A 16,225-nucleotide genomic window follows, 5' to 3' on the forward strand; every position below is an offset into this window, starting at 1 on the left:
GATTGTAGACGTACTTATTTGTAGAAGTAGGAGAAGGGTAACTGATCAGATTTGAGTTGGAATAACTATACTCAGCTTAAGAGCTTTTATGCTTCAACTGAAAAGGAATACAATTTAACCATAATAGAAACTCTTTCTGGTACAACCCAGGAACATAAGTAGTAGATTACCTTTAAATCTGCACTCTTTGGTGTAGATGCAACAATTCCTCCCTTACTTAAACTAGATGGCTCAGTCACTCACTGTCCAAAGGAAAAGGCAACTCTTTTGGCTGTGTTTGACAGTGGTAAAGAGAAAGTTGATCTTCCTCATTCCTGTTTTCCTGAGGCTAAACTAAGTAGTTTAGCCTTTTGATCTCCTGAAAGTAAAGCTCTCTTGATGGGCCTTGATGCTTATGGAGGTGTAGACCCAAATGCTATTTTTCCTTTTTTTTTTTTTTTATAAAGACTGCAGATTTCTTTCCCACAAAGTTATCTGTTATTTTGCACAAGTTAGCAAGAAGAGGAGCTTTTAGCACTTGCTGGAGAATGGGTAATATTACTTCACTATGTAAATGTGTTTGTGGTAGCTCAAGTCCAACTGATTACCGCCCAAATTCCATAACTCCCATATTATCTAAAGTTTTTGAATGTCTTTTGGCAAAATGTCTTAATAGATTTGCTGAAGATAATCATCTGTTCCCTAATTTGCAATTTGGTTTTCGTAAAGGCCTTGGAGAATGTGATGCCCTTCTTGCAATCTCCAATCCCTTGATTGGGGTCAGGAATTTCATATGATTGGCCTTGAATTTAGTGTTGCCTTTGACCATGTTAATCATGAGGCCTTTGTTTTCAAATTTAAACAATTGGGAGTGGTTGGGTTGTTTCTTAGCATTATTGAATTTTTAAGTAATACAGTACATTGTAATGAGTTGTTGTTGATGGGCACCATAGTCAGTATAAGAAGGTTATATCTGGTGTTCCTCAGGGTAGTGTTCTTGGCCCATTACTTTTCATACTATATACACATGACATGTGGTTTGGCCTAGAAAACAAGCTTGTTGCATATGCAAATGAAGCAACACTCAATGCATCAATTCCATCTCTTGAATGTAGATCTGGGATTGCTGAATCCCTTAATAGTGATCTAGCCAAAATTAGTGCATGGTGCAAATTATGGGGCATGAAGTTGAATCCTAACAAAACTCAAAGTAAATCAAGGACAGTAGCTTCTTATCGTCCAGATCTCAGTATTGAGATTGTTTTTTTAACTCTATATGACTCTTAAATTTCAGGTGTGATTCTCGACCGCAAATTTACTTTTGAGAAACACATTAGGGTTGTGTCTTCTTGAATTACACAAAAAATTGGCATAGTGAGAAAGTCTTTTAAGATTTTTCGTGATCAGTCTATTCTGAAGAAGTGTTTTAATTCTTTCATTCTACCGTGTTTTGAGTATTGTTCTCCTGTCTGGTTTTCAGCTGTTGATTCTCATCTTAATTTGTTGGATAGGAACTTATGGTCTATTAAATTTCTTATTCCTGATCTAGATATTAATCTCTTGCACCGTCATTCAATTACTTCATTATGCAGAGAGAACTGCAGCTAAGGGCACGAGAATCTGTTGGTGCATTATCTTGTAGTACTCTCAAAAAACTATTCTTTAGTGGAAAGACACGAAAGTCACAAGAAAGGCAGGAATTGCCGCTTCGGCAATGAGAGCAAGCCCCCTGGCGGAGTGCACTGTTGCTTTGCTAAGGGAAGCGACGTTGTCTTCCCCTAAGGGTTTTCCTGGGTTCAAGGGGCCATCACAGAGTTAGAGTGGAGAGATCAAACCGACAGAGAAAAAAGTTGGGACTTCAAACCCTTCGAGGAGAACCCTGAAGGAGAAAATTCCCTTTAGACTTCTCCCTCCATCGTTTTGCTGAACCTCACCCACTGAGAGAAAGACTACTCCCTAAATTGTTATGAGGAGAGTCTTACAAATAAGAGTGACCTCTGTCAGGAAGAAAAAAGTGATTGGAGGTCGGTCTGCATTGGCGTCCTTCACAGTCATGACAAGACCATAAGATGAGATCCCCAAAACCCAAGAACTCCTTGAAAGAGCAAAAAGTCAAAGCCAGTTCTTAATGGGAGAAAATGTCTGCAGTCTTTGGAGCCAAAAGCAAAAGTGACAATATATCACAGGTGAGTGTGAACGGGTTGGCCTGTCTATCCTCTGCTAACTATCATTGGTTAGTTATATCTCTCTTAAAGTCTTATGGCTTGTTTCCAGCTTCGCCGTAAGTATATTTCCTATAAAGAGCGAAAAGGTTTGTCTCAAGTGTTGGAACGAACAGGAATTTTCTAATTTTCAGAAATACGTGAAGAGGAAGGTCTCGGAGACCTCATCCCCTTTCCCTCGGGTTTGCCCACTCTCGATCGTGAGAGATTAACCTCTACCCAACAAATGGAGATCTAGTTTGTCCCTTTATTATTTAGCCCCTAGATACAGATGATCTTGGGGGGGAATTCACCTAACAAATAGATCCTTTTCTTAACAAGTGTCCAGCTCGGATAGTCACCCCGTTCAATCTCTAGTCATACTGTATGTAGATAAAGAATCCTTTACGATGAGTGACCAAGACTCTCTTCAATCAGTCTCAGTAATGTTGGCTACTTGTCCAAACCATAGCCAAGAACTTAAGGATATTACGGGAAAAGTGCAATCTGTGCTTTTCCCTAAACAGGAGACTACACCCACTACGTTGACTACAATTGTCATTAACAATTTCCCAAATCCTACTCTTGAGGTTACAGCCGGAAATGGTAGTGTAACCTCACTAGAGCTTCCAGCCTCTGGATCAGAGACCTCTCATTTGTTAAAGATCATGAACCTCAAGACAGTGTGATGGTCATGGAGATCACGCGTCCAAATAACTGGTAGGTGCTGGATAATTTACAAAAATTTTCCAAAATCACATTGTATTATACACAGATTTGATGTGTCCTTATCTCATCAAGCTTGTGACATACTCAATTTATTCAGTAAATAGGTTTCAGTTGTCGAGAACACTTACGGTCAAGTAGATCGTCAAAATTATCTCCTCTGGCCTTATCTTGACAGAAAATCTTACACCCTAGCCCTCTCCCCATTGACCTAGATATTGCAACTCTTATTCCAGGTGGCCCTACTGACAAAATAGCTAATCTCCCCTCCACATTTTTGGCATCGGAAATGCAAAGTATGGAGGTAGCTGCTATGTCAGCTGTTCAGGCATGCTCTTAGCTCAACCACTTCTCAGAGGCAGTGTCTCTTTTTGCCATTACAGAAGATACGAAGGGTTCAAATGTATAAAAAAATTAGAAGAATTGTCCAAATTCAGAGCAAAAATTTTGGAATATCTTTTGCATCAGACAGTTTCCTTTTGGGGGAACTACGTACTTAAACGACAAGATGTCGTCTTGTCAAAGTGCTCAAAACAACCGTTGAAGTGGTTTGCGGACTGTGGCCAGATGTACCATGCAGACTGCCTAGTGTCCAAATGCCGACCACACTCCAGCGTTTCACTACACAAAAATTTAAAACAGTGGAATACCCAGAAATCTGGGTAAAAGGTAAACAATCAAGGATGAACGGGGCACCACCCCTTGATTTTATACTGGGCAAGGACCCAGCTAGACCCTTACTTCCCTCTTATCATCTCTTGCCTTGAGTTTGCTGAATAAACACAGTATGACCGTTGATTTCATTCTAGGAAAATCTGCAATAATAATAAATAGCTTTAATCTCTGGTTAGACTTTATAAAGGTAGCAGATAACACAAAAAAATATAATTGGGGGCTGACAAGGGGACATAATGGTGTAGAGGAAAGGAACAGTTTACAAAAACATGAAAAATATTTATTTTGAGAAAGAGAAAAAAAAATGGATACATTTATGAGAAAATCCAGGTCTTCAATATTGAATGAACTTTGACCAGTAATAACTAGACTAAACATGAGAGAAAAAAAACTTGACAAAAGAATTATCCACCCACACATTGGGCACTCCCTTAGCAAATAATACACTGCACTTAACACCAGGAATAATTTAAAGATGAAAACCTACATTATATGAAAATGTAAGCTACTGGATAGCATTAAAATGTAGTTACAACCGGTTATCCTATAATTAAATAAACAATGCGGATGATTCTGAATGCTGCTTTCAATGGGGATGTGGGCCAAAGAACAAGCATCTGTTGACTCGAAAACCGTTAATGTTCATTTCAGTAAGAACTCGTCCAAGGAATTATCTACCTCATCTCTGTAGGCTTCTTTATCCTGAACTTGTTTTTTATTCTTTCTGTCCTTCTTTTTGGCTGATGTTCCATCTTACTGCTGTTTAATTGACGGCTCCATGGTGTCATCTTCAGTTGACGAACACCGTTGTTTCCTTTCTCTACTAATTTGCACTGGGCACAAGCTAAGCCTTGCCATTCATATAGGCTAACGGCAAACAATGACTTTTTGCCTTTGAGGGTCTTGTGCTGTGTTCTAGCCTACCGCACACCACACTAAATAGAAGGCCATTGTACAGGATAACTACAGTATCAGACACACATAGGTTAGTGTCTTTTGTTACACATGTCTTCAAATACTGTCTTTTTCACTGAGAGGTCCAATTATTGTACTGTATATGGAGTGTCCTGGGTCAACACACCCTTCTGTCTTATTTTTTCTGGGGACCTCGGGCAAGAAAAATGTCACTATACGACCAACACCAAGAAACCTGGCTAGTGTCCCTATTTCCAAGCATGACAAGTTAAATTTTACCTATGTTCCCCGCTGGGTGCAGGGCACCGTCACTGTAATAAAAAGAAAAATTTTGAGTGAGGGACTGAAGATAAACAAATTAAACAGGATAAAAAATACAATTATGTTAAGAAAAATGATAAAATTGTAATAATCAAGAACGAAGAATAACGACAAAGTAACAAATAAACATAAAGATATAGTCTAAAACGAGCACTTTCCTGAGGCGTGTACATAACTATAACAAAGACTAGATCGATATTCTTTGTAGGTCCAAATTGGACTTGCTAGCAAATAAATACCATAGTAAAAACCAATAATAAATAATGATGATAAAATTGGTCATAAAACGTAAGTGATATAACCTAGATGACAGAGTACCAGATGGGCAATATTAACTTGAAAAACTACCGAAGCGAACACAACCAAAATGGCTGCCGATACCGAGGCAGGCCAACCGCTTCCAAAACTAAAATCCACAATACTGGAAAAAGAACAAATGCCCGGTACTGAAATAAACTGTCAAAACAAACTATGGTACTTAACATTGGTAAAGGTGAAGTAGCAACGTCAGTCATGTTGAATTAACGACAATCACTTGCGAAAAACACCGAACAAAACAATTAACGTCTTAGCAGGCAAGTCCAAAACAGAAGGATGACCTGGAGGGCGCACATAGTAGGTGTCGGTGGGGTAGTCCAACTGTGTCCTCTAGGGCCTGTCACGGCCCTCCCCTTTGATGAAGGGATTATCTAAATGGAAGACAGCCTGTGAATAGTGGTTTTCACACGCCCTTGTTGTATACACGACACCCACAAGGTGATCGCGCGAGGGTAGTAACCTCTGCATTCCATGCTTTTATCTTTCTCTAGTATATTTGGAAGATTTATATTAGAAAAGTGTAAAGAAGGACCCTTTTCACCGGGCGTCACAGGCCTCTTCCCAGAAATAGATTTTTCCTTCGTCAAAATCCCTTTATAAACAATAAAAATTGAATAAGTAATAAATCTAGAAATAATTTGTATATTTCCTATGTATTTCCACACTGTCTTCCAGAGGCACACTTTACTTGTGTAATTCCAGTATGATTGATCACCTTACTCTTTTTCCCTCGCACAGAAGTTGCTGCAGCAGTGAAGAAATGCGAAAAGGCTAGCCAAATCTCTTTTCTCCAAAGAGCAGCTGTATCTTGGATCCCCACTCCTTAACAATCTTGAAAACCTCTTTTTAAGCAGGTACAGCAGCAACTGCTCTTACCACCTGCAGAGAACAGCTGTATCTTGGATCCCCACTCCTTAACAGTCTTGAAAACCTCTTTTTAAGCAGGTACAGCAGCAACTGCTCTTACCACCTGCAGAGAACAGTCTACCAATGAGAAAGCAACCATATCCCAACTTTCGTAAGAGACGACACTTCTCCAGACCAATGAATAAAGGGATGCCAGTCAAGTCATTGGGACAGGTGGCAATTCTTTGGGGCCATGGACAGAAGAAGTTCTTGCTTCCGGGTATTACATCCCATTCATAGACTGTCGCCCTCCCCTGACTTGGACTCCGACAACCCTCTCATACCATTCGAGACAATCTCGAAAAGACCTTTTGCTGAATGTGGAAGTGTCTCAGTTGCTTGCCAAATGGGGGCATAGAGGAGGTCTCAGACAGATCTCTTGGCTTCTTCAGCACTTCAGCAATCCCCTCTTGGTAGAGAAACTATTGGGAGTCTAGAGACCTACTATAAACCTCTCTCATTTTAACTAGTTTGTGCTTCAAACGAGGCCACAAGATGGAGACTCCAGGCACTATTCTTCAGACCATCAGAAAGAACAATTTCATGTTGACCAGAGATATGAAAGTTGCGTACTTTCACATACTTATTCATCCCACTTCCAGGAAGTACCTTAGATTCCCTTTCAGAGACAAGATCTACTACTTCAAGATGCTGTGCTTTGGTCTGTCCACAGCCCCTCGAAGTTTTCATGTGACTTTTCTAGTTTCATCGTGGGCTCATGCCATGGGTATCAGGCTGCTGAGATATCTGGACAACTGGCTTCTCTTAGTAGAATCACAAGCACAGCTTCTTCTTCACAGAGATTTCATCCTCAAATTTTGCATAAGTGGCCTCTCCCTTTCTCGAAAGGCAGAGAATCCCTTGATATATCTCCCCCTAGAGAAGCTAGTTCTCTTCGGAAGGATACAGTTTCGTTTGCTACAGTGGGCTCCAAGAGCTAGTGGTCCCAGACATCAGACCATCCTGCAGCCTTAGCGGAGGTCCCTCCAAAAGTGAGAACAAATCTCTTATGGCGGCTGAAAGAGAAGAAACTGTTAGCTGGGACCCCCGCTACAAGTCTCTCCTCCGGAGTTCTTTCTTTTCACAGATGCCTATCACCAAGGATGGGGATCTCATCTTTGGAAAGAGCAGATTTCAGGAATATGGTTGCAGGAACAAGACTATCAACATCATTTATTTAGAGATAAAAGCGTTGTATGTAGCGTTTTTCAGAGATGCTCAAAGGTCACTGTGTGGTGTTGATGAGCAACAACTTCACAGTAGTGACCTACATTAACAAGCAAAGAGGTTTAGTATCTATCTATCTATCTATATATATATATATATATATATATATATATATATATATATATATATATATATATATATATACATATATATATATATTTCCACATTTATACGTGTTTTCATATATATTCATATAAGCTATAAATACCTCTTAATATCGCATTCTCTCTGCCTCGGGATCAGAGACCCAAGGTGGAATCAACTCAAAGACAATTGCTTCTGGTCGGTCAGGGAATCGAACCCGGACCCAAGAAACTGAGGTTCCAATGACTTAACACCTAACCACAAAAAAGCTAGGTGGTAGGTCACTGGAACCTCAGTTTCTTAGGCCCAGATTCGATTCTTTTGCCGACCAGAGGAATGTGATAGCAAACTGTGGTCGACAATTGGTTCAGCATGATCTTTGCTTCCTCAAATGACGAAGAGTCTTTTGACTTTGTGGGGTTCCCCACCTCTTTGCATGTTCACCACTCACCTGAACAACAAACTCCCCATGTATTGTTATTCAGTCCTGTCTGATGCATCAGGCTCTGAACAAGGTAATAGAGCGTTTAAACGTGAGAGTAACGCTAGTCATGCTAAGGTGGCCTAAAGTGGAGTGGTATTCAAACCTTCTAGTTGAAGTTCAGGAACTTCCAGCTTGGCCAAACTTGGTGTGTTAACCACATATAAGAAAGTTCCATTCTTCACAGTTGTAGGTTATCTAGCATCTTCTCTGAAAAGAAAGGCTTTACGAGACTGGCTGCCAGGGACATATCTACGCCCCTGACATTATGAGCTCTGGGGCGACGTGAAGGAGTAGGGTCTGGATTCAGTGCATGATCCATGACCTTGCGAATCCATGCTGAGATTGTGTTCTTGGTGACCGTCCTCTTTGTCCTTCCTGTGCTGACGAAGAGTGCAGCCAAACGAGGAGGGGCTGTGGCTGTTCTCTTAAGGTACAGCCTCAAACTCCTCACTGGGCAGAGTAAGAGATGATCAGTGTCATCTGTTACTGAATGAAGACTCGAAATCCGGAAGGAGTCGAATCACAGATCCGCTACTCCCCGGTTCTGAGTCTTGGCAATAAACTCAGGACCGAAGCTGAACGTTATCTCTCTCCATCCCCTTGAATGGGTGATGTCGTACGAGAGACCCTGAAGTTCACCGACTCGCTTGGCCGAAGCCAAAGCTATCAAGGAATACTGTCTTCCAAATTAGATGGCGATCTGTTGCTTGGCGTAATGGTTCATAGGGAGGTCCCTTAAGAGACCTAAGAAATCGAACCACGTTCCATGGGGAAGGTCTCACTTCAGACTGAGGACATATAAAGTTCATAACTCCGTATGAGTAAGGAAAGTTCTAGCGATGAAGAATGTCCATTCCGTTCAGTCTAAAGGCGAGACTGACAGGTGGATTTCTTCCCGTAAATATATGAGGAACTCCGCTATTGCTGGAATAGTGGCATCAAGAGGAGAGACACCCCCTCCACGACACCAACCATGGAAGACCTTCCAATTTGCCTGGTAGATTGCTGTTGATGACTTTCGCAGGTGTCCAGACATCGTGATTACAACTTGTTGCGAAAATCCTCTCTGAGAGAGGAGATGCTGAATAGCCTCCAGGCGTGAAGTCCTAGCTAAGCTACGGCTTTATGGAATATGTTGGCATATGGCTATTTGAGTAGATTGTGACGTGGAGGGAGTTCTCTTTGAGGGTCTGTTAGGAGTTGCAGAAGGTCCGGAAACCATTTCGCGTGATGCCATAGCGGACCTATGATTGTCATTGAAAGGTTAACTGATGTTCTGGCCTTGTTGAGTACCCTCCTCATCAGACAGAACGGGGTAAACGTCGATGTTTTCCCACCGTTGTTGGAATGCATCTTGCCAGAGAGCCATGGGGTCTGGGACTGGGGAACAATATAACGGGAGCCTGAAGTTCAGGGCCGTTGCGAAGAGGTCCACTGTCGGATAACCCCACAAAGTCAGGACTTTGTTTGGTACTAGATAGTCCAAAGACCACTCGGTACTCACTATCTGAGATGCTCTGCTCAAGTTGTCCGCGAGCACATTCCTCTTGCCTGGAATGAAGCGTGCCGATAGTGGTATCGATTGGATCTCGGCCCATCTCAGTATCTCTACTGCTAGATGGGATAGGGGCTGCAAAAAGTACCTCTTTGCTTGTTGATGTAAGCCACTACTGTGGTGTTGTCGCACATCACTATCTCGGAGTAGCCCGCCGGGAAATATTGAAGGGCCAGAAAGACGGCCTTCATCTCTAGGAGATTAATGTGGAGGTACTCATCTGACTCTGACCAGAGGCATGAGGTTGTGTGGTGCAGCACGTGAGCCCCCACCCTTTTTTTTTTGAAGCGTCGGAGAACAGCATCAAATCCGGGGGGAAGACGAGAAGATCCACTCCCTTTTGTAGAATTTTGTCTGCCACCCACCACTCGAAGTCCATGTGTTCTGCTGATCCCATAGGGATCTGGATGTCCGTGGAATCGAGAGACTGATTCCACCGGGACTTGAGTCGCCACTCGAGATCTCATCCTGTGGCAGCCGTTGGGAACTAGACGGGCCAGTGATGAAAGGTGACCGAGGAGACGTAATCATGTCTGGGCTGGAAGTTCTTCTCGTCTGAGAAAGGGTCGTGCGACCTTCCTCAGCCTTGCTACTCTGTCGTCTGATGGGAAGGCTTTGTGGAGATTGGTGTCTATTATCATGCCTAGGTATACCAGTCTGCATAAGAAGTGGGGAGGACTTCTCAAGATTTACCATGATCCCTAGATTTTGGCAAAGCCTCAGAAGTTTGTCTCGATGTTGAAGAAGGGTTGACACCAAGTCTGCTAGGATTAGCCAGTCATGCAGATAACGAAGGAGATGGATGCCAATCCTGTGTGCCCAAGATGACACTAGGGCAAACACTCTGGTAAAAACTTGAGGTGCTGTTGAAGCTCAGCACCTTGAACTGGTATTTCCTGTTGTCTAGGTTGAATCTTTAGTACTTTCTTGAAGACAGATGGACTGGGATATGGAAGTCCTGTGGTCTTACCGCTAGTCTGACCGTGTCTGCAGTCTTCATGCTGAACGGAGGTTGTTTGACAAACTTGTTCAGAGCTGAGAGGTCGATGACTGGTCTCCAGCCTCCAGATGCCTTTCTTACAAGAAAGAGTTGACTGAAGAAGCCTGGGGACCCGTTAAGAACCTCCTGGAGAGCGCCCTTCTTCAACAGGGTCTGGACTTCTGCCTGAAGAGCCAGCCCCTTTGCTGATCCCATGGCAAAGGAGTCTATAGACACTGGATTCCTGGTCAGGGGAGGGAGAGATGTTATGAACGGGACATAATATACTAGACGAATCACAGAGATTGTCCAGGGTTTGGCCCCGTTTTCCACCTGTCTGAGCAACTTTGTAGGCATCATCCCCTACTGGAGGACAAGCAGGGGGAGTGCCTATCCTAGTTTTTGCGGCCTCAGCTACTCCCTCTAGGATATTTTCCTACTTATTGCCTTTCCTGCCCTTGGCAGGAAAGGGCTTCTTAAACACCGTGGTCTTCACTGCTGTCTTGGTCGTCATGGTCTTGGCTGGACGGGACTGTCGAAGAGCTGGTGGTTTATAGGGCTTAGAAGTCAAAGCCCAATGGAGGAGGAAGTCCTAATGGGACTTCCTCCATCTCTCAGCGGCACATTCCATGTCCTTAGGCTGGAATAGATATGCTCCGTCTCGAGAGGAATATCTGAGCCTAGCGCTCGGCATTAGGGACTTGTTGATGGAACCTCTCAGACACCGCGTCTCGACGTTTCAGGATGGTATTCACCCACAAGTTTGAAACTTGGTGGGCGAGGAACTCGATCGCGTAAGTGCCTGAGAGCACGAAAGGCTCCATTGCTTTCCTGGTACGTTCCTTGGAGAAATCCTTGGTTGTACCAGGATTCCCAATGTCCCTAACCAGACATCAAGCCATGAAGTATCTTGCATGGTGTACTTCGTGACCTTCTCCTGGTTAAGGATCTCGGATGCCGAGAAAGAGACCTGTCAATTGGAGAGTCTCTTTATAGAGATTCCCTTGGTGAGCTCTTCCAAGGAGTGGTGAAGAGGAAGAGCTGGACGAGGCTCCTGCAGAATCTCAAAATATCTCCTCTGTTGGGCATGAGGAGGTAGGAGAAGCTTATTGGTACAGCTGGAACAATGGGAGGAGGCATATATGGCGAGCTGTAGGGCGATCTTAGCCCTGGCACCCTTCAGCCCTTGAGATCAGGGCAAGGCTGCACTGGTCATTGTGTGTTTTTGGATGGCAAAGACACCGTCTAAGACTGTGTCCTTGCCCTCCCATGGGGGTATCTCTGGGTTGGTAAACCCATTGAGAAACCCGAACCTGCCAGAATTAATGTTCAGACTCATTTTGCTCTCCTTCCGACGTTGGACTTGCATCGAAGTCTCCTTCCATCCCCGAGAGCTCTTCTTGGAGTGGGTTGCGGACATCCCTCGAGTGACTGGCTGTCTCTGTAGACTTTGGCAGAGTCTTGGAGTTTTTGTACGCCTTCCGAGGAAGGAGGTAGGACTCCAGCATCGGAGGCCGAGATGTCGTGTCCCTCCTGATTTCCATTGGTGGTGAGAAACTCTCCGTATGAGGGGAGGCTTCCTCCGAAGTTGGAAGGGAGGAGGTCCTTTCCTCATGCGACTCCCTTGGCAAAGGTGAGGTGGGGGAGTATCCTGAGGAAGATGCAGGAGGAGCTGGTTTTGATGGTCTACCCGGAGTCGGCTTTACCCTTGAAGTGACCACATCTGAGACTCCTCTTTTCCTCTACAGGGGGGAGGAAGAAGTCATGGTTCCTTGCCGAGGGTCTGCTGGAGCTATTGGCTGCTCCAAAGAGCAGCCAGACAGAGCATGATTGAAGGCATGTACTACTGCTCTGACTGACTGATGCAATGTCTGACAGATCCCCTGAAGGGAAAGGGACTAAAGGTTCCCTACAAGGAGTCTCTGCTGTAGGTGAGTCTGCCTTAGAGGAAGGCAGTTTTGGGATCCTGAACCCTTCTATAGAGGCCTGTTCCCGTCCGACATGGGGATGGGGAATGAGGTGATGGTGACCTGTTAATGTGGTGTTCCTGATTACTGCGGCGAGTGCTGGCTCGCGGGTAAGCGCTGGTGAGCAGTCGAGAGCTGGCGCGCAAGAGAGTGCTGGCGCGTAAGAGAGAGGTGGTGAGCGGGAGTGTGTTGGTCCGCGGGCGAGATCTGGCGTGCAGGAGAGCGCTGGCGAGTAGGAGAAAATCAGTGCACGCGCGCGGGGGGTGTGATAGCGCGTAGGAGAGCGCTGGCGTGCAGACTGTAAATGTCGTATAGGAGAATGTTGGCGAGCAGGAGACTGAAGTTGCACGTGAGCGCTGAAGTTTTGGTGAGCTCTGTTGCGCCAGTGATCATTGGCGCGCTGGAAGGCGCTGAGGGCGAGCAGGTGAAGGCACGCACCGAATCGTTGTAGAGCATCGACGAGTCAGAGAGCATGGGAGCTCTGTAAAGTGTGACGGAGCAGGCTTGCGCTGACGAGATGTTGGCAAGTGCTGGTGCACTGCAGGGAGCTGGCAAGCTGAAAAGCATTGGCACGCAGCTGCACACTTAGGTAGGGCCTCAAGAGTCTGTACTGGGAACAGGAACGGTGATGGTAGGTCGGCTGGTAGGTAGCACATGAACAGGGATGTGCCCTTTGGAAGGGCGAACATCCACTTATGGAGATCGTGAACGATCTACCGAAGGGTCCAGGACCGAAGTCCGAGGTCTAGCAGCAGCTTCATCAGGAGAAGGTCCAGGAATGGGCGAAGGTCGAGGACCAAGAGACGACTGGAGAGGAGACTCCTCTGAGAGGGACGCTGAAGCACCGAAGAGGCACCTTTTCACCGATGGTGAAGGATGACCTCTAAGGCAAAGCGGCGGGCGAGCACTGTGACGGAGATGCCCTCTTGGTGCCGTTGGATCAGCAAGCTGACCATGAGCAGCAGCAGTCCTCCGACTCTCTATGAGTGAACTCTCCTGAGGGGGAGGAACACTCGCAGGAGACAGACGTAGGACTAAGTTTCCCCATCGAAGGATGATCAGGACCAGGGGAAACTAAGTTGGCAGCAACAGCTGGAGAGTCTGGAGGGGCAGGGGCATCGGCAGAATCCACAGAAGACACCATGATGTCGACGAGCGCAAGAGCTGTACCTCCGAAGTCAACGACGATGGATGCACACTTACACCCCGGAGGATGAGCTGCAGCAAGGAGTCCTTGGAGGGTGGACCCGGAAGCCCCAAGGACAACCATACCTGTAACACAGAAGACATAGACAAGGCCTCACCCAGGGGAGAGGTGGAGTAACTCCGCTAGGGGAAGCTTCAGGGGTTGGCCGGAATTAAAAGGGTCTACACTATCATTTGACGGTCTCTTAGAAGAGACTGAACGGGTAGGAGCTTCGGAGGAAGGTTGGGAGACAGAAGACGAGGCCTTGGGTTTTTGCTCCTTCGAAGGGAAATATCCCGCTTAGACTACTTCTTCCGCTGTTGCCCAAACCTCTCCCGACACACACTACACTGCTTGTTGCTATCACACTGTTGACCTCTGCAGATGGGACTAAGGGTCTGGCGATCGGTCTCCACCGCCGACATATAGGTTCCATAGGGCCGGCTATCAAGTCCAGGGCAGGTGTGCATGTTTTGCAGAAGTCAACACATACACAAACTAATTTTCATTATTATTATTAATTGCTAAGCTATAATCCTAGTTTGAAAAGCAGGATGCTATAAGCCCAGGGGCTCCAACAGGGAAAATAGCCCAGTGAGGAAAGGAAACAAGGAAAAATAAAATATTTAAAGAACAGTAACATTAAAATAAATACCTCCTATATAAACTATAAAAAATTTAACAAAACAAGAGGAAGAGAAATAAGGTAGAATAGTGTGCCCGAGTGTACCCTCAAGCAAGTTCACTCTAACCCAAGACAGTGGAAGGCCATGGTACAGAGGCTATGCACTACCCAAGACTAGAGAACAATGGTTTCTTTTTTGAGTGCCCTCCTAGAAGAGCTGCTTACCATAGCTAAAGAGTCTCTTTTACCCTTAATAGGCCAGACTATTCGATGTGTGTGCAGGCAAAGGGAAATTGAACCGTAACCAGAGAAAAGGATCCTATGTAGTACTGTCTGGCCAGTCAAAGGACCCCTAACACAAAGAAAAAGCAAAAAAGAATTAATGGCAGTCCAAATAACAGCGAAGGATGAGGAACGGCAACGACCATACACCATCCGAGCCAAAAGCAAAGTGAGCTAAATCACCGGTGTGCAAGCTACCCCCCCTTACCCCCGCTAACTAGCGGGATGGGTCGTTAACCGTCGCTAAATTTTAATGGCTCGTCATGTTGGCTACGCAGAAAGTAATAGCCCTTAATAAATAGTGTAGGTTTGTATTCCAGTTACGGAACAAATTAAATTTGCCATCACTAGTTTATCATGACTAACTTGACCAGGGCTTGTATTGGTTAAAAAGACTGGCTGTGGCCAAAATTAAGACAGTTTCACTCTTGGTTCTGAGGATCTCAACATGTTCGGCTCTTATGGTCTACCTCATGTCGTTTATTGTCTTATTTATCAAGTAGTTGGGTCAGTGTATCAGAATAAATTCAAAGGAATTTCATTTGGAACTTGTGTTACTTGTTTATACAAGAAATGAGAGGCCTTTTTGAGAATAATAATAATCAATAAAGGTAACTTCCCATTTTCTAACAAAAATAAAATAATACAAGACTGGGATCACAGAAGTAAAAGCCAAGCTCAAAATAAAAGCATCTGTAAGAAATTGCAAAACCTAAAATTAGGATAAATCCACAACTATATACAACAATGTTAATAAACTGCCAACTCCAATTACATAACAATATCAGCCACATATTGCAAGTGATACATTAAGGAGAAAAAAAATGTTCAATTATATTTAAAGGAGCTATTATATAAATAATAAGAGTTGGTTGAGTACTATAAAATACAATAATAGCATGTACCGGTACTATTATACCGTCTATTGTAATCATTTTCATACTGTACCTCAAGTTATGCCAAATTATTTTAGAGTATTGGTGTGTAATATATAATTGATTATGAACCAACAGTTATGTTTTTTATTTTTTCAAGTATTGGTTGTAATATTTCATTCTTGTAAACTTATTGAAATTTTTAAAAATGTCTCATATACAATTTCTTTTTCAGCATCTGAAAGAACAAGCACGCGCAATTGTAACATTTGCAGGAATGATCCCGATGAGACTTCACTCCGAGATAAACGCAAGACTAGTACAATTGGAAGCTCTGATAAATTAAATATTGAGTTAGGTTGTAGCTACTTCCTTTTTAAAGCCATTTACAACTGCTGAGGAAATATGCCGTGATGTGGTATTACCTGTTTTCGAGAAATCTTGTGGGACTAAGTACAATATAGTGTGGATGATTTTCATGTAATTTATGAATGAGATTAAAGGCAAATGCAAGTTTATTAAAACTACTTTTGAAAAAGTGTAGCGTTTGTTATTGAGATATTGTATATCCTTATAACATTTTGTATAACAAGTCTTGTGTGGAATTTCATGTATTTTGTGGAAGACCAAACTTTAATAGATGTTAGTTTAATAAAGATAATTTTCATTTTTCAAAAATACAGAAATTTCTGTGAACCTATTTTAAAGACTGATGAGTAAATTTGATGATCAATAGGAATATGAATGAAAAAAAAAAGAAATTTGAATAATGAAAATAATTTTGATAATGGTAGGTAACATTGCTAATATCACAAACTCTTTAATTTGTATTTTCCTAACTATACAAACCTATTTCTTTTCATAGGAGTATAACTTCAGCACAAGCTGGAATGGCCACTGAATTGTTAACAACGTAATTA

The 16,225-nt window shown here is 43.6% G+C and overlaps 1 protein-coding gene across 1 annotated transcript in view; it reads left to right on the forward strand.

The window, feature by feature from the left end:
• LOC137631093 (nuclear pore complex protein Nup93-like) overlaps positions 1 to 15,844 on the forward strand; it is a 479,887-nt gene extending 464,043 nt beyond the window's left edge. The window contains exon 18 of the mRNA XM_068362728.1: positions 15,541 to 15,844. Coding sequence (XP_068218829.1) covers positions 15,541 to 15,651 — 111 coding nt within the window. The 3' untranslated portion in view covers positions 15,652 to 15,844. The remainder of the gene's footprint in view (positions 1 to 15,540) is intronic.
• Positions 15,845 to 16,225: the final 381 nt, after the last annotated feature.

The sequence above is a fragment of the Palaemon carinicauda genome, chromosome 39, assembly GCF_036898095.1.
Source record: "Palaemon carinicauda isolate YSFRI2023 chromosome 39, ASM3689809v2, whole genome shotgun sequence".
NCBI classification, from domain to species: domain Eukaryota; kingdom Metazoa; phylum Arthropoda; class Malacostraca; order Decapoda; family Palaemonidae; genus Palaemon; species Palaemon carinicauda.